Source organism: Aedes aegypti, chromosome 2 (assembly GCF_002204515.2).
Source record: "Aedes aegypti strain LVP_AGWG chromosome 2, AaegL5.0 Primary Assembly, whole genome shotgun sequence".
NCBI classification, from domain to species: domain Eukaryota; kingdom Metazoa; phylum Arthropoda; class Insecta; order Diptera; family Culicidae; genus Aedes; species Aedes aegypti.
In genome coordinates, this window is record NC_035108.1 from 101,902,388 (window position 1) to 101,928,547 (window position 26,160).

The 26,160-nt window shown below is 38.4% G+C and overlaps 1 protein-coding gene across 2 annotated transcripts in view; it reads right to left on the minus strand.

The window, feature by feature from the left end:
- Positions 1-17,912: 17,912 nt before the first annotated feature.
- Positions 17,913-26,160, minus strand: part of LOC5579058 (WD repeat domain phosphoinositide-interacting protein 2) — a 28,425-nt gene continuing 20,177 nt past the window's right edge. The window contains exons 4-5 of one of the 2 annotated variants that reach the window (XM_001657208.2): positions 20,008-20,132; positions 17,913-19,719 (exon numbers count right to left, since the gene is read on the minus strand). In XM_001657208.2, coding sequence (XP_001657258.1) covers positions 19,556-19,719; positions 20,008-20,132 — 289 coding nt within the window. In that variant the 3' untranslated portion in view covers positions 17,913-19,555. Of the gene's footprint in view, positions 19,720-19,950; positions 20,133-26,160 lie in introns of both variants that reach the window. The other variant, XM_021841742.1, reaches the window with a different exon arrangement.

Genomic DNA, 26,160 nt, shown 5'->3' on the forward strand with positions numbered 1-26,160 from the left:
AATACGTTTCAATGAAATTTCTGTATTCTTACACTACTTTGAGGAATTGTTCTGTTCTTGAACAAAGGTCGCTTACGCGATTATTGTTCTACATGACCTAGGTATAGAAATAGTATACATAAAGTTTATAAAACATCATTGAAGATATTTCAGCTATAAAAAATGTGTAGAACGCCTGTCAAAATAAATCTGACGAATCTTCAGATTTATAACATAGTCCTATCCTACGGAAATCTACTTCGAAATGGACCGTTCGGAAGTCTGGTCATCATTTGGTTCCATAATTATGATGGAACAACGTCAAAATGATATTTGTGAAATTGAAAAAAATGGGTTCCGATTTTGGCACGGTTCCGTTTTTGGCAACTGAAAATTTCGACTTTGTTGCCAAAAACGGAATCCCACTGTATCAACTTCCGAAGAAATTCCTGAAAAATACTTAGAGTAAGACTTATACTGCCGTGAATCGCAAGTCAGTCCCATCTGTAAAAAGTAGGCATTGAGAAAATAGGCTGTGAAGTTTTCAAACTCGTTTTCCATACGAATATTCAAAAAATTCCAGGGGATTGGAACATGTTTCAATCTTAATGAAACTTTCACAACAAATTTTATTATCTTATTATCTCATTAGTGCAGCTAAAAGAGCATCGAAAGAGATGTTGAAAACTGAACTCAACTCAATTTTGACGAAAATGCAGATGGGACTGACTTGCGATTCACGGCAGTGTAATGCCAAACAATAAATAATCATATACATACAGTAAACTTGAAGTCTTTAGCACGTTTGTTTGTTAAGTGATTAGGAACAAATTGCTGAAGACATCAAGATTTGACGCAAGTTTTTTTTACTCGCCCACTTTTTCTCTTAATGCATTTTGGTTTTTCAAATTCAACTTTATATGTTTTTAATCAATACCCAATAATCAATCCCGGTTTCCTATTGGGCTTTTTTGTGTTCCTGCTTGGTCTCTTTTTGGTCTCTCTTAACAAGTATAAGGTCTAAGGCACTTAATCACTAGCAGCAGTTTATTCTAAAGTAATTTTTGGAATAGACTTTGGTTCTAATCCATAGGGCTTCATTATGTATCCTCCATAATAAATCAAATAATCGTTAAGATTCAAATAATTGTATTTTATCGATTATATTGCAATGCGGTACAGAATAAGTTCAGTTACAGTTTGTAATTATTATGAATCATAGAAATCACTGTTTTAAATTTCGAGTCAGTTCCAAAATTTTGATCAATCCTAATCGGGCATAATAAATGGTGTTCTCAACCATCAGCAACGTGTAATAACGCAGATAGTAATACTCCCTCGAATCCAGGAAAACGCGAATCCAATAAATCAAATTTTGCACCGCACGAACGCTTATATCCCATGCCATTATCGCTCCTTGGCGAACTCGTTCCACGTTCCCTGGGGCAGCTATTGCTCCGGCTGCTCCCACCACTTTTTCCTTCGCGGTAAAGAGTGCGGTTCTCCAGTTGAGGTTCCTCAGAAGCTCAATCCATGTCGCAACGGATGCTTTCGCTTGATCCAATCGCTCTGATGGCTGATGTTCCAATACTGGGGGTGGACTCTTTTGCACCACTTTTGGTTTCGGTGGAAGGGGATTCGAACTGATCGGTTCCTCAGGCGGGGTAACGTGTTTCTCCACGCTGGACAGCGACCGGGAGGGCGCCACTACAAACAGCTTTTTCGATGAGGAGATACTGGCCTCGGATTCGCAAGATCTCACGCAGGCGGGATTTTCCGCGGAAGGTGACGATGGCTTTCCAGATGGGTCGCGATTAGGATTGGTAGAGCAGTTGACTGACCATTGGGACCACTGCTGTAACGGGATGAAGCACAAGGGACGCGTGACGGAGGCGTTGTTCGCCAGCATTTGGTACTGGTTGACGATCGCCAGAGGCTTGTGTGTCCGAGCGAGCATGGTGGCCATGGGAATCCAAATTCCAGGTATTAACGGCAGCGTAGTGATTTTGGTAAAAAGGATTTGTTCAAGTGAACTTGGAATTTTTTTTTTTGGGCGTTACGATAACGCAACAGATTATTTTAAGGAAATTTGACGGACATTGTTATGTTGAAAAAGTCATGGCTTGCCAAGAAGCTGACAGTGATCACCAAACTGCGGCCCTGTGGGTGGGTTTGTGGGGTCCACGAGGCTATTTTCGTTATAAGACACCGTCCACAAACTACGTAACGATCGAAGGAGAGGAAATTTTTTCTCAAAATTTTCTTACAAGAAAACGTTACGGAGAGGGGGGGGGGGGGGTATACAATTTTAATTTTAAGCTTTACGTAATAACGTTTCGAAGTTTACATGCACACGACGCACACGACCAACACGTGTCAAATGGGCAAATTGAAATTAAAACTGCGACAGGAACCACGTGCTCCGGTGGGGACTCACGGAATTAGGTAATACGCTGAATTACGTCACTTTACGGCAGGGATGCCAGGTGATTTTTTCCAATGTCTCCCAATTGCATGTAAAAATGTCTTCCACTTAAAACTATTCAATTATCATGGTAACTTTATAAGCTCTATAAATTTTCGGGTTAAGGCCCAAGTAGAAATGGAGCAACTGTGGAAACTGAACAAATCAGTTTTTTGCTTCAAAACCCCCAATTCTGAAAAAATAAATACACACAGCTGTTTTACTTTCAAACTAAAACTGTTGTATTTTTTTATTTGTTGATTTTAAAGCAAAAAACTGCTTTTTCAGTTGTGAAATTTAGCCAATTTCTAGCATACTGTTTTAAAACCATGCTTGTTAGGCAATAACTAACCTGTATATGGCTTTATTTTCAACCAGATTTCAATTTGATCGGCAGTCTCCTTAATTATGAATAATTATTCTTGAGAATTCATCTGGAGTTCAACCCAAAAAATGGTCTAAGAATACCTTCACAGAATTGCTACATGAACCCCTAAAAATTAGAGTGCCCATTTCCCGACCATTTTGCTCGTCCCGGGATTCGGGACAACAATCTATGCTTGTCCCGGGAACTCCCGGGATCCCGGGATTTCTTAATTTTTCAATGAAACTAGCATTTTGGTTGAAATGGAAGTACAAATTTAACAATACATTTTTTTAATGAAATAAACAGATAATGTAACTTTTCAAAATAATATGTTAATTATAGAAAATCACATTTCAGATAAGACTTTCTTGTTCTGATTAAATAACCTAACAAAAATAAAAACTTAGCTTGACTAATTACGGTTTTTCTATGGATTTTTTCAAATTCTCTATAACACCTATGAATGGAAGTATGATAAAAGCTTAAGTCATAATTTTAAAGCAATTTGCTTCTAACATTTGAAAAGTCATAAAAACTTTAGAACAAAAGAAACGACTAAAGATCATTGAAGGTATTGTAGATCATGCTAAAAATTACTGAAAACTATTGACTGAAGTTTACTGCCGTGAATCGCAAGTCAGTCCATCTGCATTTTGGTCAAAATTGAGTTGATATCAGTTTTCATTATATCTTCTAATGATTTTTCAGCTGTACTAACGAGAAATCACTTTTTGTTCAGTAAAATTAGAAAAAAACACCAAGTCGAATTGTCCCATAATGAAAAAGTAAACACATGTCAGTCTCACTGCAGATTTTCGCATCGTGTAACACAAAAATGATAGGTTATATGGTCATCTTTGTATTTTTCTTGGAATGATAACGGATTTTATTATGAAAGTTTCATTGAGATCGGAACATGTTCCAATCTCATAATTTTTTTTTGAATATTTGTATGGAAAACGAGTTTGAAACATTCTCAGTCAATTTTCTCATTGCCTACTTTTTACAGATGGTACTGACTTGCGATTTGCGGCAGTACACCTGTTTCAAATTGGTTATCTCAGAATAGGCTTATAAAAACGGTTAATGTTGAAAAGAAAAGCATTAAAACTTTGCAACTAGAAAAATTAAAAATATGTGTTTCTGATTTGGTAAATTAATCTTTTTATGAACAATAATTATTCGTTTATTTTCTTTTTCATTATGCTTCTCTACTTTATCAAGTAAGGTTGATAGTGAGAAAAAATGTCATTGTTTTTCATTAAAATTTAGTGGTTTTCATCAAATTCTACGTACATTTCGGGAATCCCGGGATTCCCGGGATGTCAGAAATAAAATCCCGAAATTTGTCAAATCCCGCGATTTTTTGTCCCGGGATGGACACTCTACTAAAAATATATATACATTTATTTATTCACGTAATTCTCCAGTTATGTTTCATAAAATGTATCTAAAAGAATATCGAAGGATTTTTCCAAGATAATATAAATGTATTCCTTTAAGCGTTAGCGTTAGCGTTAGCGTAGTTACGGTATACTTCGTAGATTGGATACTAGCAACATTCATGTTTCTTTTTAATAATCTCATCCTGACTACTTTCAAGAACAAGGCAGGGGAGTATACCTTGTTCAAATCATAAACAAGAATACTAAAAGCATGAATATCGCTATTCCCGGCCACGCCCGTCTTTACCGTAACTTGGGATAGGGGAAGGAAATGTTGATGTAGCACTTACTTAATGAGAGGCCACCGACTCAGCGACACCCTCATAAGTGCTACGGAGTTGGAGGTTGGGGAAGGTATATTGTCAGGATTCGCCTAGAAAGCTGGCGATAGACCATAAATATTTGTTGTTTAAGCGTTTTCAAGTTAATCTTTTGAATGCCGGCAATCAAAAGATAAAACAATAGCTTATTTATAGTATAAATAGTATTTCGCGAAATGCTTGTCGGTTGTGCAGTAATATTTTTGCTCAATAACCAGTAAAAAGCAAAACCGATCCCTCCAGGGTCATCGGATTGTATAAAATAACGAAACGCGTAAAAAAAAATCACGCCTATTGAAAAACTGTACTGGGTGGTACTGTATTTTTAGATAATCGAAAAACGAAAGGAAGCGCGTTCGAACTAAACACTCTAGGATAACACAGTCGGTTTTTCTGCTCAAAATTATACGAAAAGCAGAATCGATCCCTCCAGGGTCATCGAACGGTTAAAAAGCATCCACAACCGATTGTTAGTTGCGTAACACCCGCCCGGACAGAATGCGCAATCTGAACATAATTATCAAACTCCGAAAACAACATTTTCCGTTCAAGAAACGATCAGAAGTTCCACGACGCGGACAAAAACGATCCGGAAGGCTCACAAAAGAAAAAGTATCATACTGGAACAAACTCAAATGTATTCCTTTAAGCATTGCAAAAAGGATAAACACGCCCACCTTTTCCTCCAGCAATCTTCAGAAATTCTAGCGAAAATATAATAATTTTTCATGGGTTTTTTCAGAATCTGGCAAATTTCTCAATCGGTTTTACAATAAGTAGTCCATGTACTTCTCTATAAATTCTTCTCGCGATCTTAAAAATTTCGTGAACAGTTTTCAAACAAGTTACCCTAGAATTCCTTTTAGCATTCTTTAGGAACTATTTGTTTCCTAAGGGATTCCTCCCTGAATTTCCTGCCATAGATTCCACCATGGAATGTATTCGCTAAAGATTTCTCTCAAGGTTCCTGATGAAAAGCATTTAGGGATTTGTCCACAGATAATATATGAAATATCTCTGGAAATCCTTTTAGTTTTTTTTACACTTCAATCGTCTCGCCGTTGTATATTGTATAACACTGTTTAAAAAGACCTCGTTTTTTCCGGAAGAACTGCCAATAAATTTCCGGTGGAGTTCCAGATGAACTTTGGAAGAATGGTTGGAAAAACTCTGGAGAAATTCCCTAAGAAACTGTGGAGGAACTCTGGAGTAAGAATGAAGGAACATTCGAAGAAACTCCAGATGAATTCCTGGAAGAATCCCGGAAGAATTTCTGGAGAAACTACGAGAAGAATTTCTGGTGAAATCCAAGGAGCTCCCAGTGGAGCACGAAAAGAATTTCCGATTGAGCCATCCAGAAATTCCTCGGGATATTTTTTCCAAGAATTCCCTCAAGAACTCCTCCGGGATTTTCTCCAGGAATTTCTCATGTGATTTCCAATAGCAATTCCTCCGTGGATTTCGTCATGGATTTGCACCAGGAGTTCTGGTTCAATTTCAGCATGAATTTGGTCCAGGATTTTCTCTGGGGATTTTGTCTAGAAATTCATTAAGGAATTCCTCTGAGGATTTTCTCCAGAAATTCTTCCAGGGATTTTTCCAGAGATTTTTTTTAGGAAATTTCCTCCATTAATTTCTCTAAGGATTTAAACCAGAAATTTCTCCGATTATTTTCTCCATGAATTCCTCCGGGGATTTCAAGGATTCCTCCGGCGATATCCCTAGGAAATCCTCCGTAAATTTTCTCCAGAAATTTCTCAGAGGATTTTCAATATCTATTACTCTAGGCATTTTGTGCAAAAATTCTTCCGGGGATTTCCTTCAAGAATTTCTCTGGAAAAATCCCCAATTGGGTCCTAAAATGTTCAATGAATTCTCGTTTTAATTCAATTTCGTATTATTGAATAAAAACGAGAAACGAGAGCATGTTCTTGCAACTACTTTAGCAAGTTTTCCCGCTCAAATAACGGCTATATCATTTTTTAACTTCAATTTTAAAAATGGTTCCAAATATCAACCTTGACACTTGTGATCTTGTTTGACATTCACTTTTTCGACAAAAATGCCACAGGGCATATAGTTTTAACACTGGGGTTGTTCCTATCTGACATTTCGGAAGGGACACGGAAAACAAAATATACCCAAAATTCGAGTTTAAACCAAGGGGTGTGACAAAATGTCAAAAATCATAAAAAAATGTTTTTTGTACTTAAACCAATGAAAATCATTTAAAAATTGAGTAAACATGTGTTTCTGCCCTAAACTTAAGCGTTTGGTAATAAAATTGAGACAGGGCTTTAGGACCCTATTCTTCTGAGGATTTTGTCCAGAAATTCCTCCAGGGATTTCGCCAAGGAATTTCTCTGCGAATTTCCTTCAGAAACTTCTCTGGCAATTTGCTCCAGGTATTCCTCCGGAGATTTTCTCCAGAAATTTCTCCGGAGATTTTTTCCAAGAATTCTTCCGGGGATTTTCCCCAAGAACTCCTCCGGGGATTTTCTCCAGAAATTCCTCAGGCAAATTGCTATTCCTCCAATAGCAATTCCTTCGGAGATTTACTCCAGAAATAAACCCCGGACGCCCTCAAGGGGATTTTAGTACTTTGGATTTCCTTCATAGCTCCTTTGGAATTGTTGCGCAGTTCTTTCAGGAATTCCTCCAGTTTATTTCCGGATTTCCCCCATGAATTTCTTTTCGAGTCCTCCAGCAAATCTTCCGGAGTTCCTTCGGCAGTTCCTCCGGAATTCCTCCTGGAGCTTAGGAGGAACTTCAGAGGATATGCTGGATAAAATCCAAAAGAATTGCTGAAAGAACTCCGGAGGAATTACCGGTGAAGCTCCAAAGGAATTCCTGAAGGAACTCTAAAGGAATTCCTCCAGAAACTCTGGACAAAGTCCTAGAGAATCTCCAAAGGAAATCCTGGGGGAATTTCGAAGCAATTCCTGGGTGAAATCAAGAGGAGTTCTTGAAGAAACTTCAGATGTGTTTCTGGAGGAATTGGAGGAGTTCCTAGAACCACTCCGGGGAAACTGCTTGACGAACTTAGGAGAAATTCCTGAAGAAACTAAGGGGGAAATTCGAAGCAATTCCCACTGTTGGAAAGGAACACTGGAAGAACCTTCCAGGAATTACGGAGGAACTTTCGAGGAATCGCTGGAGGAACTCCAGAGGAATTTCTGGAAGCAATCTAGAAGAATTGCCTGTGGAAATCCGGAGAACATTCTGAGAAATTGCTGGAACAAATCCAGAAAAATTGCCAGAGAACATCTGAAATAATTCCTAGAAGGACTTAAAAAACATGGAGAAACACTGGATGAATTCCTGGAGGAAGTCTAGAGAAACTCACTGAGATTTGTTTTAGAAATTTCCTGAGGAACTCTGAACAAATTCCCGGTGGGAATGTTGTGATTTTTTCGAAGCAACTTCAGAAGAGCTCCTAGAGGAGCTCTGGAGCATTTCCGAAGAAATCATCCGTGAAACCCCCATGATTCGATGTTCCATTTTTCGATATCGACACATGAAACCATACAAAAACCCATACAACTTTCCAAAGCATTTCTGTTCCACGACTCGGTATTTTCATGAGTCGGTGGTCCTTTCAGATATCGACTGAGGGAGGTTTGACTGATCTTGAGGAGCTATGGAGAATTCTTGGAGATATAAAAAAATCCAGGACGAACTATGAAGGAAAATTTGAATGAATTCCCGGTGGAGCTTCAAAAGGAGGCATTGTAGGAAAAAATCTCCGGATAAATTCCTGGTGGAAATCCCTGAAGGAATTCCTTTAGCAAATCCACGGAAAAAAATCTGATGGAAATCTCCGGAAAATTTTCTGGAGGAATTTTCTGAAGTAAATCCCTGGAAGAAATGCTATTGAGAGTCCCCTGAGAAATTCTTGGAGAAAATCCCCGGAATGAATGTTGGTGGATATCCCCGGAGTAATTCCTGAAATCCCCGGAGGAATTCCTGGAGCAAATCTCCAAAGTACTTCCTGGAGGAAATCTTTTGAAAAAATCTCTGGAGAAAATCCCCGGAGGTGTTTGTTAATGAATTACTAGATGAATTACCCAGATGAAATCTCTGGAGAAATTCCTGGTGCAAATCCTCAGAGATATTCTTCGGATAAATTCTCCGAAAAAGTCTCCGAAGAAATTTCTGGAGAAAATCTTAATGGATTTCTAGACGAAATCCCTAGAGGAATTCCTGGACGGATCAATTCTGGAAAAAAATCCCCGGAGGAATTGGTGGAACAAATTTTCGAAAAAATCCCCTGGTGCAAATCTCCAGAGAAATTTCTGAAGAAAATTCTAAAAGGGATTCCTGGAGGAAATCCCCAGAGAAATTCCTGCAGCAAATCCCCGGAGGTATTCCTGCAGCAAACTCCCGGATGAATGCCTGAAAGAAATCCCCAGAGGAACGTTCCTGTTGGAAATTCTGTTGGACAAATTGGAGGAACTTCAATAGAATTCCTGGAAGAGCTCCTGGAGATATGTGTAGGCGAACTTCGTTGTGAATATATAAATATATTCCCGTAGAAATTCGTAGTGAAATTCTTGGACGAATTCTTGAAGAATTTCTCGGATAAATACCCTGATGATTCCTAGAGGTATCCTGTATGAGTTCCTGAAGGATTCTTCAAAGAAATACCCGAATTAATTGCTGGAGAAATAGCTGGAAGAGGAATAAATATTGTTTAAAATCAGCTCCTGTTTTTACTTACCTCAAATGAGTAGGAACTAGGATATGGTGGCAGTATCAGCGAGAAAAATCCGAACTGATAATCAAACATGTATCGAACCAGTTTTGACAGGGTGTCCATTCAAAATCAATTTTCAAATTCCCGGATTTTTCCCGGATGCCTAAAAATTTAAAACCGGATGACATCATGGATAATTGTTTTCAAAATACGGATTTCGAGGCAGTACCTTCAAATTCATAATATTTTTGTTTTCACTTTAAAAAAACTTTATGCAGTTCGATAATATCAGACACCGTTGCATTGGTCAATATGTAGATTGTCGTGTATATATTGTCGAATAAGGGAAAATATTAACAAGTTCTGAAATATTACCTATAAGAGAATGTTAACTACAGTTTCATAAATATTGTAACAAAGTAAAGGATTATTTAAACCTATATCCCTTAGAAGGGTTTTCCGAATTCTCCAGCTGCTTGCTATTGGATGATAAATATTGAGTTTGAAGAAGTAATCAAAACATTTTCAACTCTCCATTTTTTATACAAACTGCTAAAAATTTTGAAGGACTAAAATTTATCAAAAAGTTCTCAAAAAGCTGTGGTTTGAAAACAGCTTCAATTTACAAACAGTTTTGGACAAACAGATATACAGTTTATTGAAAAATCTAGACCAAGAAAAGATTTTTAGCAAACTTTACAGAAAATTGTTTATTGTAACTTGTGCCAGGTCTTTGATTTTTTAGTAATCATCAATTCACTTTTCTTACCAGAATAATCACTTGTTTATTTAAAAAAAACCCTTGATGAAAATATTTGGCACAGTAAAAATAACCTTTCAATTCTTACAGTGCTTTCATTCGAAAGGGTGAAGGATGCCGTACATAAATTAAAAATTAGCAAAATAAAATTTTGAACATGATTCTGAAGCTTCCTCTCAGGTATAGTACCAATGAATTACATAGATTAGCCAATGTTGAAACATTGGAATAAATGTCAGGTCTTGTGTTTTCAATCCAGCTTTTTACGAGCGTTAATGGCCGCCACAATCAGGCTCGCTTTCTGGTAGGGATCAAACGATCTGACATTTGGGTTGGGTCGTTTGACAGCTAATCGATAAGTTTTTGATCGATCTTATCGATTTGCTATCAAACGACCCAAGCCAAATGTCAGATCGCCTAGTCCCTACCAGAAAGCGAGTTTCTTTGTGGCGGCCATTAGCGCTCGTAAAAAGCTGGATATAGAGAATTATTTTATCAAATTAAAATAATGTCAGACGACTTTTTTTGAAAGTTGTTTATGTTGCTAGAACATATCCGTGCGAAAAATGTTTGTTTTTGACACAAAAAATCTATTTTTACACTAGTGAGCGGAAATAGGGGCATGAGCGGATACTGGTGCACTGATGGTATATTCAAATCGCGATAACTTTTTTGTTTCTTGATATTTTTGCACCATTTCTTTCCATTTTCTCAAAATACTCTTCTATTTTTGGATTCTGTGTTGGTATTAATCATTGGTTATATGGTTTTGAAGATATTCCGGTATTCCATGGGATACCGACATTTCCCATTCAAAATTTCTTTAGCCGCCATTCTAGTTTTAGTCAATTTATCAAAAAAAAAAAAAAAAAAAATGCGGACTACACAATGTCAGGTAATAAGTAGCTTCTTTAAAAAAAATCATTCAAATCGGTTAATTGTCTCCGAGAAACCCAAAAATTACAATATGATGTTTATGAAGTTTTGAAGATCTTGGCACGGCCGTGGTACCAAAAACAGAAAAGCTCGTTACTCAAAAACGGTTGCAAAGATTTATTTTATTTTCCAACTCGTCAAGTTTAGTTTCGAGAAGTGAATAACCGAACATGAGAAAATAAATTGTAGCTTGAGATATTCCCCCAAGGAATTTTGGAATATCTCCGGATACCAATGATCAAAATCGATACAGATTATTGAAAAAAAAAGTTTTAAAAAGAAAAAGACAATTTACACCGTCTTCAGCTCAAGGCTGCACAGACTGAACGATCACAAACATAAGGCAACGGACAACACGAAACACCCAGTAGCCCAATGATGAATTTTTCGTTTGACGAAAAGTTTCCACCGACTGGAGCGGGAATCGAACCCACACTTCATGGCACAATACGACTGAACGACTGACGCCGCTAACCGCACGGCCACGAAGCCTACTGAGAACTTGTGCAAAAATGGTGCAAATATATTGAGAAACAAAAAAGTTATAGCGACTTGAATATTTCTTTAATGTAAAAAATGAGGCTGCTGGTAAAGGGCTTAATCCATCAATTATTTCGCTATGTATTCATACTGGATCTCACAAGCAATTCGTTATGAAAAACAGTAAGAAATCGGTAAATCTACAGAAAATCATAAGAAATCTCGTCAGGGACCTTACAAGGACTGTATATTAATTAAGCTAGTAATCCAAACAAGGCATCACCAAAAATCAGTATAAGCGTCTCTAGTTATCCACCAACTAGGAATCCCTTATGAAACCCAGGAAAGCCCAGGATTTCAGTAAGAAACCACTCAGATCTCATAAGAAATTCCACAAAAAGAAAAACAATTCAGTTTTTACCAACTGGATTTTTTTTAAGAATTTCATGAAAAATAAAATCTTCTAGAGAATTCACTAAACTTAACCCTCATGGAATCCGCTAATTATACGCCTCGATTTCCGTTAGAATTCTTGCAAAGATATTATCAAGAATATGCCATGAATCTTATTGGAAATTTATCAAGCATCATACCAAGACCCTTGCCAGAAATCTTTAAATACCTTTATAGAAACATTTTCATGGATCCGATTATATCCCATAAAATTTTTAATGAATCTGCTCAATATCTTCAACCAGAAATTCACAAAAGATCTAACAAGAAACCGGTTAAAATTGTGAGAATTTTTTTTCCCAGATATCTCCTGAAAATCTGCTAAAAAACTAACTCTATCAACTAACAAAAGACCATTATGTCAGTTATGATACAAATTGTTAAGCAGCCATGTTTCCCTTACAAAATTTTCTAGTTTCGCCCTTAGTGCTTTTCCCGGAGTGTTTACAATTTCCCGGGTATTTCCCGTATTATTCCCGATAATTTGGAATTCCCGGGTTTTTCCCGCTTTTCCCGGATTTTCCGGATGGATGGACACCCTGGTTTTGGAACAGTTAAAATCTTGGTCCAAATCCGACCAAAAATGAACCTGCTCCAAGAAATAGACCCGAAAACTGGTATAAAATAAAATTGGAAAATATTTGCAACACCGGTGCAAGCTCCAATTTATAACATGGTTTAACGATTTGGACCACCGGTGAAGTTGCCCTAGGTTGAAGGAATTCTGGAGGAGTTTCAGAAGAAACCAGTGAAAAAAATATTGACAGATATCCCAAAGATTCCTGGGATAATTCCAAAAGCAACAATTGTAGCAATCTCAAGAAAAAATCATATAAGAATCTGTTTACTTTTTTATGAATTCGTAAAAAAAACATGAGAAATACTAAACTTAGAGAATTTTCAACGGAATTCGGAGAGGGATCGCTATAGTTTGATTTAGACGTGCAATAATCTTTTAGAAGGGCTTCTTGTAATTTCCAACTCATATGGTTTTTTTTTTCAAATCTAGGAATTTTAAAAATGCTAATAATTTAAAATTGTCTTCCAAATGTTTTCAAAAATTCTGAAAAGTCTTCCAATAATCTTCTGTCTTCCAAATGTCTTCCACACTACTCAAATGTCTTCCAATGGAAGACATGTCTTACAACCTAGCATCCCTGCTTTACGGAACAAAGCGGTCGTCTATGCTCTAGCCATGCGCATGCTCTATATGAGCCCAGTTGGTACTGAATGGTTGTAATCAGGGTTGGGAAAAAATCTGAAATTCACTCTACAGTAGCCAAACAAAGCCAATCACAGTCAGCGAAGCCAGTGAAACTCACGCCTATCGCTGCTGTAGGCAAAATGCCTTGAAAATTGCAAAACACTCGTTGCTAAGGGCAACCCAAAACTACTGTAGAAATTTGTTCTATTTCCCGCTACATTTCCCGCATTTAGAGCCTTCAATGACACTAATGATTTAGAAAATTTGTGCACCCAACAGAGGCTACTTGATGAGATTCACGTTTTTGAACTACTGTACTGGGAGAGCCACGTGATTTTCGCGAAAATTCAAGCCTACTACTATTACCATTCCCAGCACTGTACTATGGTTCGAAGGCGGTCAAAACCTCAAAAATCAAAGTTGTTTACTCCGAACGGAATTATTTTTCTCGACTTTCTTAACATATTGGTGGTTGAAATCCAAAGTTTGAAGCGGATTCATTGAGTTTTGAATTTTATACAACTCTTTGAGTGGACCGTGGACATGATTTTTAAAGAAAATTAATAATTGCGCTTCAAAATTCACCAGCTGTTTATGATTTTAAAGAGAGCTCAAATCCCATGGTATCTTCAGAGAAGTTGTTTGTAGATACATAAAGTAAACCTGAATTGAATAAAAATTTCCATTGAATATATGCAAAGTAAATTAGACAACAAATTCTTCAAAAAACATTTTTTTTTATAAAAGTACCCTAAGACATTAGTAGCCCACGAATGCCCGCGATGAGAATAAGTTCATTTGAAAGCTAAAAACAAGAGCTTTAAAGTAGGGTACAAATTATTTTGCGAAAACTTGCGATAGACTACTTTTGACGCGTTTGAAGGTTGCACGGAGTGCAATTTTAGATTAATGTTAATAATCCTGTAATACGCCAGTACGTGCATTGCAATCGTAGTAGCCATGAATAGCATTCCGAGAAAAAAAAGAATGGACTAATGCACGAGTCCACTAATTTGTCGTTTGAGCGGTGCCGAATTCACTCGTTGCCATGGTCACATAAATAACACGGCACCGTTCAAACGTCAGATAGTGAACCCGTGCATCGGTCCATAACTTGCACCTATCTTTTTCTTCCTATTCTTTCTGGCGAACGTCCCAACTGGGACAAAGCCTGCTTCACAGCTTATATTTCTTATGAGTACTTCCCTGCCCATACTCGCATAACAGTCCCATTTGAATTTCCGTCACTTTTGAGTTTACTTCATGAATCATGTTAATTATTAGTGTACTTCTTGGTATCGTACTCAAAATTGTGTGTTTGTATGGAAAAAATACGAAAAAATACCAAACCATGTGCGTTCCATATTGAAAGTACCCGCATAACAGTCAGTCCCACTACTAGATTACAACGAAATTCAAGCAAACTTATTCCTGTTATGATTTTTGTAATATTGCATCATAGTTTTCATCCGATAAGAAAAAAGAATACTAAAAATGACAGTGTTTTAAACCATCTTTATTCCATAAAAATATTGTTCTTGTTTGACATGACTCGATTCTTTCTCAGAATGTATCTGGTGCGATAAATGATAGAAACATCTAAATGTTAATCCTTGCGAGAGGCTAAACAAAAAATAAAATAAATAGCTTCTCCAAGGCAAGCCTACAGCTGTCATTACTCTCGTCCTCTGACCAATTTTGAACGAAATCTCCGGTATGTTCATCTTCCACCGACATGGAGGGTAAGGCTTATTGGGCCAACATGGGAATACGCGCATCACAACTGGTAAAGTCGACATGTCAAACTGTGTGAGAAGAAATAAGAAGTCAGCATTATGTATATCTAAGAAATGTCCAACAGCTGTGCCGCAATCAGATTAACCAAAATAAGCTGCTGGAATATATATGTTTCAAATCCAACATAAAGCTGCTGCAGGTGAATCCAGAATACTTTTCTTATTGGCCGGCCGCAACGCTTCCAGCAAACCCAGGAATGTCTTCAGTACTGTCACACCACCGTATAGTTTAATATTTTGTTGGAACTATTGAAATTAAAAGTTGAGAGCCCTAACGGTAGCAAAAGAAAAAAGTGCCTTGGAATCTGTAGTAAACTTGGCATTAAATGTGTCAAGGTGCGCGATAACAAAGTAAGCGAGCCCCTAATAATGGGACTGGTATGCGGGTATATTTGAATTTGGTGAGAAAAGTACTCGGATAACGTGTCCCACTAGCTAGTATCTTGGATTTGTACATTGTAAATAATCGCATTAATAATATACTAGTTGTTGAACATTTTCTTATACTGCATTGATAATGTGACGAGTAATCCCATCTGATTTTTCTGCTCCCAGCAGCGGCGTTACGAAAACTTTTTCAATGATGTTCAGATGCGTTTTTCTCGAAATGATGGTTTTCCTAATGGGACTGTATTGCGAGTATGGTCAGTTCCGCAGTTATTAACTGAGAACTTTCTTTGCCAATTTTTGCATGTGTATATCGTCTGGCAGGTACGATGATATTTTTTTTTTTTTTGCTGAATAGCTGCGCGTTTACTGCTACGGCTCTCTGCGTCACTATGCATACAATATTTTGGTATCATACCTTAATAGAACATTGTCCACACCTCTATTTGGTATTATTTATTTATTTATTTATTATCGTCAATCAAAGTAGACTACATGTTAACACTTAAATCTATATACTGCTGTATCTTACAGAGTTAAAGTATATTCTTAGGTTACTACGCGACATTGTTAAGTCTGTTGTTTCGCAATGTTGATTATATAAACTCATCATTCGGTTTAGAGGAGAAAATTTTGCATAATTAGTACGACGGTGATTAATAAAAAACAAGTTACGATTCCTCAATTGCCGGGAAGGAGTATAAAAATTTAAACTGTTTAATAGGTTAGGAGAATCAATACGATGCGAAACAATATCGTTCACGAATGAAACCATAGCGAATTCGCGGCGCTTTTTCAATGTCTGAATATCAATGAGCATGCATCTTGATTCATAAGATGGAAGAGGGAAGGATGTCCAGCCCAATTTACGAAGAGCATATAACAGAAATTGCTTTTGAACTGATTCAAGACGTTCTTCATGCGTCTTCATAAAAGGAGACCATACAATACTACAATACTCTAATATAGACCTCACGTAAGCGACGTACACAGTTTTAATAGTGTATGGATCATTAAAGTTAGAACCAAAGCGTTTGATAAAACCGAGCATATTTGTTGCTTTATGTATAATGGCGTGGAATTTACGTGGACACCCCGCACATGTCCACAATACCGAGTCGGCAGAAGCGTCCAAAGCACAAATTTTGCAGTTCATGACGTACGCAAAAAATAGAATAATTAAAACAAAATCGAGTCGCGCGCGGGTTTCAGCGAATAAAAAACACGTCTACTTTGATTGACGATTAAAATGCAACATTATTATGGTATTGAAGTGTTTTTAAAGAAAATGAAGTGCTTTTAAAATAAATTCACCAAATAAAATAACACAAATTATCTCTACATGGTCGAACGAAACTATTTCCTTCGAATACAGCCTCCAGATAAAATTAAACAAATTGGAAAAATCATTCTCTACGTGGATTTGCTTTTGTTGCCTAAGTAAGTATGAAAACAGACTAAGGCTGTCCATTAACCCCCTCGTAGTCATTTGCCCATACACAAATTTTAAAATTTGTGTGGACCGTGGTCATTAACCAGAACCCCCCTTCCCCCCAATAAATGTCCACGTGGTTTATGGACGACCCCTATAGACTTGACAATCATGCTGAAACTGATGGAATGGATGATACTTGCATTGAGGAAGGGTTAGGTCTGAGATATTCATCGATAAATTTGCATGAATTTTAACAATTTTTCAGACTTCACATGAGTTGCAACATATATTTTTGAGTGGTTTTTCTAAACACAAGTTCACCATAGTGATGTTTTTTTACAAGTTTGAATAATCGGCATATTAAAATATAAAGTTATAAATTTATACGAGATGAACAAATTTGCTTATGATAGTTTTTGTGTAGAGCTTTCATATTTTTGGATAAATCGTTTATAAGTTTTCGTCTAAAATTTCACTTTAATCAAGTTGTTTTTACTATTGAAGTTGTGGATGGAAAAAAAAATACTCAAAACTTTATGTTGCAATTAAAGTTATGCCTGACACGCTGTGAAAATTTCATTTAAATCCGTCAGTAACTAACTTAGAACTAGCCTGACCAAGGAAGATAGAAAAAATAGCAAATGTATTGTTCAAACCTGGATATTCTAACTATCTGTACAAAACTTGAAACATTTGAAAATAAAAGCAAAGACAAATTAAAGACCTCCATGTCCCTTGTAGTTGCCCAACCGAGGGACCAAATGCAGTACTAGAAGTGGTACCCAATCTGAGCCCGAGTGGGACGGACCTGATAAAAGTCCATAATACTTAAATAAGGCATAAAATATGTCAAATATATGATTCCAGCTATTTTAAAGAGAGTTTGAGGTTTTGGCCGACATTTGTTCTAGATCGAACCACTGTGCACTGGTTGTAATGAACATTTCCACTAATTATAAGGCGAATAATTAAGTTTGACGTGTTTTCAAGAAGCATTTTGGAAAAATCTCACTTGGAATCTCTTCAGTAAGCATAGGTCATTGAACTCCAAGACATATATTTCCATTCATGTTTCAACAAATCATATAAAATATTAAATAAAAATATAGAATAACACATAATAGTAATGATTTTCAATTAAGTCATATAGCCAAAGAGTTTTCGGATATCAATCAACTAGAGAGATAGAATGACTTTTTATATCTTTAATCATTTAAATAATCATATATGAAGTACAACTTACTTTCGCTACTACTTAAAACATTTTTTCCTTGCACTCTCTTTTTGTTTCCGTTTCATTCTTCGTCACTTGGCCATACGCTTCAAGGGTAGCATTCGCCGCACTCTCTGGCACAAATATGTGTATTCCGTTTTCTGTACTCTGTCTACCCTACGGAGGGTATTCCAGACATCCTCACCGTCTGAACATCCTCCCTCCTACACGATACGTAGATCTTACAAAATTAAAAATCCTAAGCACAATCAATAATCCTAGGCGTATATAAGGGGAGGGACTGACCGGCTCAGTCGTTTCATTTCATTTCAATCTTTCAAGAAAGTGTAGAGAATATAAACGATCTGCGAATCTTGTTGGCTAAATACCTATTGATTAACGCCAATAAACGATTCCTATTGATTAGGCGTCGCTCTGATTCCTCTGTGGGAACTTTTTCGAACCACGCAAATGCCGAAAACTTTATTTCGTCGGCTAGATATATATATTTTTTGCTGTTTTCTTCAGTATTTGGGAAAGTCGTCCCCTAGATGCCTAGACGCATATGCCGATGGGCTTCTACAATATCACAAAGTAAAAATCTGAATTGTGTTACGGGTACCTTTTCACCTATTTACGCTATTGCCAGACACTCGCATAGATACTGATTCCGCCTACGAACGTTCGAAAGTTGTAGATGTGTATGCCTTCAACGTCGATATGAATATAAAGTGTTAGGGTTTTGATTTACCAAATCGGAGCGAAGGCTAAATCTATAAAGCCGTTTTGAAATTGGTCCAACGTAAAATTTGACGCAATCAAATCGAAAGTGTTGAATGGCATATAGTTGCGAAATCGCATGGAAGCTTATTATAGACTATAAGTGCAATGTACATTGAGCCAGGAACAGAATTTAGCCTTACAAAACCTCTAGCTTTTTTGGGGAGTGCATTTCTTTCTGGTTGATGTCTTTGGAAACCTATCGTGGATCCATTTGCACTTCAATTCAATTGATAAAATATAGTTAGAAATTGTTGCTGCATAGGTGGCGTTGTGATGCGAATTTCATAGAAGAACAAATGAATTCAAGATGGATCTTCAAAGGCACCAACCCAGAAAAAAATGCACTCCCAAAATAACAAAAGGTCTTGTCTGATTTTCTGCTCATTAGCGGTGCAGCACAGAGCTGGACATTTTTTTCCTACAGAAAGGACTGGAAATGTTCAAACTTGTGGGATAAACTCTTTATTTTCGTAAATCAAAGTTGGGTAAAACATTTATCCTCCAGCACGAGGTATGAAAATAATATAAACTTTAAAAATATGTTACACTCTGGTTTGCTTGCGTAAATGGGAGACATATCCTATTACCGGCACTATTGATTGACTTCGGCAGGTGGGTTTTTTGAAAGCTATTAAAAACCCCAATACCAAAGCAAATCCCGGAGGTGCCCAAGTAGGTCTTTACCCCTTTTCCGGGGTATTAAATCTGCTAAGCGAAGATCAGTACCTTGTATCTCCCTAGAATCCTGCATGAAAAGCCGTCACACACTTACAACCTAGATTCGCCCCACTACAACACGTCGTCTCAATTCGCTGCCCATCGTCGCCGTGGTCCTTTTTATTGCTGTTGGTCGTCCTCGATCGATCCCCCGGCGGCGGTGGCGGTGTTCGTTGGCTGGCCACTGCTACCGCCAGAGGCTGACCCACCTTTGACGGCGGCCGCATAGCTGGCACCACTGCCCCCCACTGGGGAAGCATTCGGAACACCAATGGGCAGGGACTCTACCGAGAGAAAAGATACGGGAGGTAACGGGCAAACTACGATATGGGCGCGGGTTCGATCGATTGGATGATAAGCGTTTAGGAAATAAAAGGATACCGAAGAGTGATGCACAGAAAAAAGGATAGTTTTAGATTGGAACAGGTGTGCCAATTTTGAAGAAACAGACAGGGAAGGATGCGCGCAATGTGTGTTGGTGACTGTTGATAGGTAGTAGTGATGGCTTTACGGACCTCGCGGATCGGTGATGTGAATTCAGTTGTTGACTTCGAGAGGAACGCTTTCATTACCTGGCCGGGTGGTGTTTGCGGGTTCGATGGTTCGGAGATCGTGCTTCTTGACAAGCTGACACTCACCGCCCTCCAAGGGAAGCTGGTACACGTACAGATAGCCATCTTGCGACGCTACCAAAAGTCTGAAAAGAGAAGATCTTTGTTAGCAACCGGTTTTATTTTTGAGAACCTACCCACTCTTACAAGCCTAACTTAAAACTTCTACGTTCTAGATATAGTAAGGCGGGGCAGTATGGTCATACGGGGCAATGTGGACCACCTCTCACTTCAGCTTTAAAAAATAATGTTGATCCCGAAAATCGTTGGACCTCATAAAGCAGGGTTTCTCAAACGGTGGTCCGTGGACCCCTATGGGTCCGTGACGAGCTCTCAGGGGGTCCGTGAAGCCATTGAGAATAAGTGTCGTTTCGGACCACCCTATGTCACCATAGGAAAAAAGCTCTAAATCGATCAATTTAAGAGATACAAAAAAACTTTTTTTGGCAAAGTTGCTTAAAATTGAATGGTCTACAACTTTGCGGAAGCATGTATAGTATAATTTCTACAAATAAGAAAGTTAGTTACACAATTTCTATGAAAATGTGGTCCACTCTAATTTTTAATAACACCAAACAAAGGAGCTTACTAACACAAACAACTTTGTAGAAGACCGTTTTTATCTAATATTTCATTCTAAAGCTCAAAATGCATCTTTCCGCGTAAAACTGATTCCTGGACCATAGTGCGGTGCGGTCTAACAGGTACGTACAGCCTTCCAAGTGAGTGTAGCGTGTTCTCGGCGGAGACCTACGCCATATAAATGGCAATGTCGATTGCAAATGTACGTCGCGATAGTAATTCTAACGGATTCGGCAAGTTGCCTGCAGGCCTTGGAAGCAGGTAAATCCAAGCACCCTTGGATCCAGGAAATCGAGTGTCGCGAGAATAAAACCGGTCTGACCGAGGCTGACCGACTAGCCAACGAGGCTAGAAGGAAACCGGCCATCGATATAGCACTTGCAGGCGAGGATGCACTGAGAGCCATCAGAAAATCAATACGTCAGCAATGGGATAGACAGTGGTACGAATCCCGAGATGCGAAGTTGAGAGAAGTGAAGCCTGACACAGTTCGCTGGAGAGATCACGGTAGCGCAGCCGATCAACGTGTGCTATCTTGACAGAGAATCGGCCACACGCGACTCACACACACCTTTTTGTAATTGTAATTGCTCAATCCACACCCTGGCAGACAATTATCCGCCCATCTAGACACGGGCTGGGTGAGGACCTACCAAGCCTCCCCCGTTAACATGTCCTATACCGTTTAGCACACCGGGATCTTCCACAAGCAGGCGCCGGAATTAAAGCGGTCCCACAAGCTTCAGATACATTAAATAGATATAGTCCCTCTGGCACTAAACCGAATAGCGGCCTTCATATCATCACTAGCACTGCCTATCCCGCACGCCAAACAAAATGCCGGAAGTAGCGTGCCGTGTAGAACATCCGATGTTCTACACAGCACATCACCTCCGACACCATGCTCAACGTACAGCAAAGACATCGCTAATAAAATGCGGAATGCGTCATTCGATTCAGTGCCAGAGGGACTATAAATGTAACGAAGAGGAAATGAAAAGATAGTAGAGATGGTTTAGTTGTTGGATTGCTGAAACGAGAAGAAATAAAGTCATTACGTTAAAACGTGGTTTTTATAGTTGAATAAATGTATCGATAGTTTCTCATCTGTTTCTTTTCCGTGTCGTAGTTGCGTCGATTCTATCCACCTCGAGTTTTGTCGTCTCCGCTCGAGCAATGAGGACCGCGATGAAATGAAAATATAAAAATATGACCATTAGTGTTTATCTATTATTTAATGTGGTTCTCATTTGCTTTTAAATACCTAAGTAACATGTGAACTCTGCCTCTATCAGAAAATTCCAATGAATTATATTTTATTCTCCTGCACTTTCCCTAACACAAAGTATTCCTATTTAGTAAGACATTTACAAGTGCAAAAGCGCAAATAAAAGTGTGGGACCTCATCGAATCATGTTGATGCCCTCAGAGCACTCATTCTTCGATTTGCGAAAAATGAGTCCGCTGAAAACACCGACCCGACTCGACGCAATCGCGCACCTCTACCAACGCCTCCGCACATGTAAAAACTTCTGCGATAAACCTGTGGTGTGAAAGAAATGCGCAATATTATTTTAATTTCAATCCTAACTGCATGACCCGTAGGCTCTATGCGTATGATTGTTCATTATTTTAGCTAAATATACCAGTTATTTCTGTACATCAGAAGAAAAGAAAAACGATTAAGAATATCTTGCAGCGTAAAGTTTAAGTGATCAAATATTAATCCTTTCTTCGAACCTAATTTCATTATACATTGGGTTAAATTTTATCAATTTATACATGTGTATTCGAAGAAAACAAATCACGAGCATTTATTACCTCGCAACACATTCCTAAGTGATCAGATATTTATCATTTTCTACAGCCTAATTTAATAATACCTAACCTACATTGGGTTGTAACAAAAATTTGATCTTGGGATGTAGATTTGCCTCCTAATCATTGTTTCGACAATAGTCACATGCTTACTATCCCTTATGGCAGTGTTGTTGATTCTATTGTCTATCGCTCATCAGTTTCGCGCTACCCGGCAGGGACTTGGTCCTATGTACCCAATACTCTGCTGTGTCTTAACTTCACGCAATACATTATGTAGATGTGTGATACAGTTTGCGGAATATTATGATTTATCACTTCATCCAGATGAAAAATTCTGTTATGGTACCATATTCACATATCAGATAACTCCCACCTGGAACGATGTAATACATCGGAGACATGTAGATTCAGATGTATGTAGACGATCTATGCCTAGTTCGGCTCTGATCGACAGGCAATCAGTGTATTCAGTTTTTCAACTAGCTTGAAGCGATGAACGTATCAAGACAAGCTCTCCACTATATCTGCTAGCAATCACCGGTCGTCGATAGACATTTCGGTTCTTTTCTGCTAAAGAAAGACCCGATTGTATGCCAAAGACTATGGCTCATGCTTTTCAATACAGCTGGAAAAACAAGAACTACACCCAGCACCAAATAGTACGTAACTATGAGGCGGACCGGAAGGTTTGATGAGCAATCCCCACCAACGTGTGCTATCTTGACAGAGAATCGGCCACACGCGACTCACACACACCTTTTTATTGAAAAAAGAACCTCCGCTCACATTTTTGAAATTTTTACAAGATACTGAATTGTTCAAAAAATTATAAGGTTAATTGTTAAATTGAATTTTAAAGTCCGACACGAATGCACCCTTCTGGTGTAAAGCGTCATAAATACACAAACAAACAAACAAACAAACCTTTAAGGGTCCACGAGACGTTTATAAAGCTTCAAAGGGGTTCGCAGCACCGAAAAGGTTGAGAACCACTGTCATAAAGTATGCCTCAACTAGCCACCACCGTGAAAACCATGCAAAAATCTGATTTTGTACTTCATATATTTATGAAAATCTGCAATGTAAATGCTACTACGAAAATCTTATAAGATTTTGGATGTAAAAATTAGCTTTGCATAAAGTTTTATTGATGGTTTTCATTTTTTTTTTTACAGCAGTTCGTTCTTCGGTAGCTGGTCAAAGCTTTCTTATCACGATAATAGACAATCAATACACGTCATTTTTGCTGTTTTAGAATTTTCAACTGGTTAAACTTACTTAAACGACAATGTTTGAAAAATGAAGCTCTTTGAACAACGATTTATTGAACTGTCAGCAAAACATACAATTTCATTATTGAAATCAGACTTCAACCCAGTTTTTGTACAAAACTCTCTCATACATTTTGTCTTTTTCTACATTATGTCTTGCAAACGGTTTTCAATTAAAATAATGAGATTTAGGTAGTTAACCCTCTCTTTCCCATGGTAGCCATAGCACAGGTGATCCACGTTTCAAATCACAATAAAAAACTTTGAAATTTTCTGGGGCCCAGATACACGCAGCTATTCAGCAAGACCAAACTGATTAGCTTCATCGATGCAGATTGGGGAGAAGATATGGACACTCTACGATCAACTACGGAATACGTTTTCATGTTTCATGCTCTATCATCGTGCGAGGCAGAATATATGGCGTTATCACGAACGATTCTAGAAGCGTTTTGGTTGAGAAATATGCTGAAGCAATTTTTTGGAGAAGATTTTCTGTGATAATCAATCTGCTATCGCCAAAAAGCCAAAAATGGAAGCTACAACCCTAGGACAAAGCATGTGGATATGGACCTGTACATGGGTTCACTATTTGACGTTTTAGTGGTGCCGTGTTATTTATGTGACCATGGAAACCAGTGAATTCGGCACCGCTTAAACATCATATGGACCGATGCACGAGTTCACTGTTTGACGTTTGAGCGGTGCCGAATTCACTGGTTTCCATGGTCACATAAACAACACGGCATCGCTAAAACTTCAAATAATGAACTCGTGCATTGGTCTATTAGTGAACTCATGCATCGGTCCATGGAGCGATGCACGCGTTTACGAATTTGACGTTTGAGCGGTACCGAATTCACTGGTTGCTATGGTCCCATAAATAACACGGCACCGCTAAAACGTCAAATGATGAACCCGTGCATCGGTCCATTAAAAGTGGTTCAGCGGTAATCAATTATCAATCCTCTTGTACAATCCGGAGTCTCTACCATGAAAAGGATCATCGGAATCAAGGAATAGGGAGGAGTGTTAACATCAAGTAATCCATGTCGATCTTAGTAACCGAAGTTTGTTAGGGTAATTGATCCATTAGTTGCGGGTGTTCCTATAGTTACGGTAGTGTCGTTAAACTGATTTAATTGAATTAGCTGCAGATCCGACACCTCCGATTGACGTATTGGCTTATCGATACACGAAAAAGCTGAAAACATCGTTCAAATTGCTTCAACATGGATGAAATATCTCCAAAACTGCTTAAACTTTTCTCACCTGTACCAATAGTTGCGGTAAAGTGTTCCTATAATGGAGGATCCCATAAGAAAACAACAGATACCGCAACTATAGGAACACAAATTAAAAATTTACCTCAACTAAAGGAACAGTGTACCAATAGTGGATCGATCCTCTCTGGTGACAAGATGCAAGTTGGTTAGCATTTTTACACTTCAAATCGCTTGGCAGCGATGCAATCTTGCGTCCTGAGGTGAGGCACGAACGCCTCTTCCACTGTCCGACGGCCATTCCCGTCCGCAAAGCCAAGAAGCATATGAGAACGTGTGATAATGGTCCTGCTTCTCTGCACATCGGCTCTCCTGATAGTACCTTCGAGCTCTATGTTGAACAGCAAGTTAGGAAGAGCGTCACCCTGTTTCAATCCATCTAAGGTTACGTACGATGACGAAATCTCGTCCACGAATCAGTCTAATCAGCTTCGCCGGAAAGCCATGTTCGGACATAATTAGCCACAACTTGTTTCTCTTCACTGAATCGTACGCTGCTTTTAAAACTACAAACAGGTGATGACTCTGCAAGTTGTACTCCCGGAATTTATCTAGGATTTGACGCAGGGTAAACATTTGATCCGTCGTTGATCGGCCCTCTCGAAAACCAGCTTGGTATTCGCCGATGAAGGACCTTAGCGGTCTCAATCTGTTGAACAGAATTCCAGACATGATTTTATATGCCAAATTAAGTAGTGTTATCCCTCGGTAATTGGCGCATTTCAGGCAATGCCCTTTTTTGTACAAAGGGCATATGAGACCATCTAACAAACTAGTAGGCATCTGTTCTTCCTCACACATCCTCGAAATGTTACGGTGAAGGAGTTCTTGCAGCTGCTGACTTCCGTGTTTGAAAAGTTCGCCCTGGAGCTCGTCCTTCCCAGCAGCCTTGTTGTTCTTTAAACCATTAATAGTTTTCTTTACCTCATCTAGCGTTGGAGGTTTCACAGCCTGGCCATCGTCATCGATTTGGATTCTGCTACTACATCCACTTCCGTTATCTCCGTTCAACAATGACTCGAAGTACTCTTTCCACCTGGCGGCCACCAAATCCGTCAGCAAGTTTCCTTCACGGTCGTCGCACATGGCGGGAGAAGGCGCTGTTTTTCTCCGCACACCATTGATAGATTCGTAGAACCGTCGACATGACTGACCCT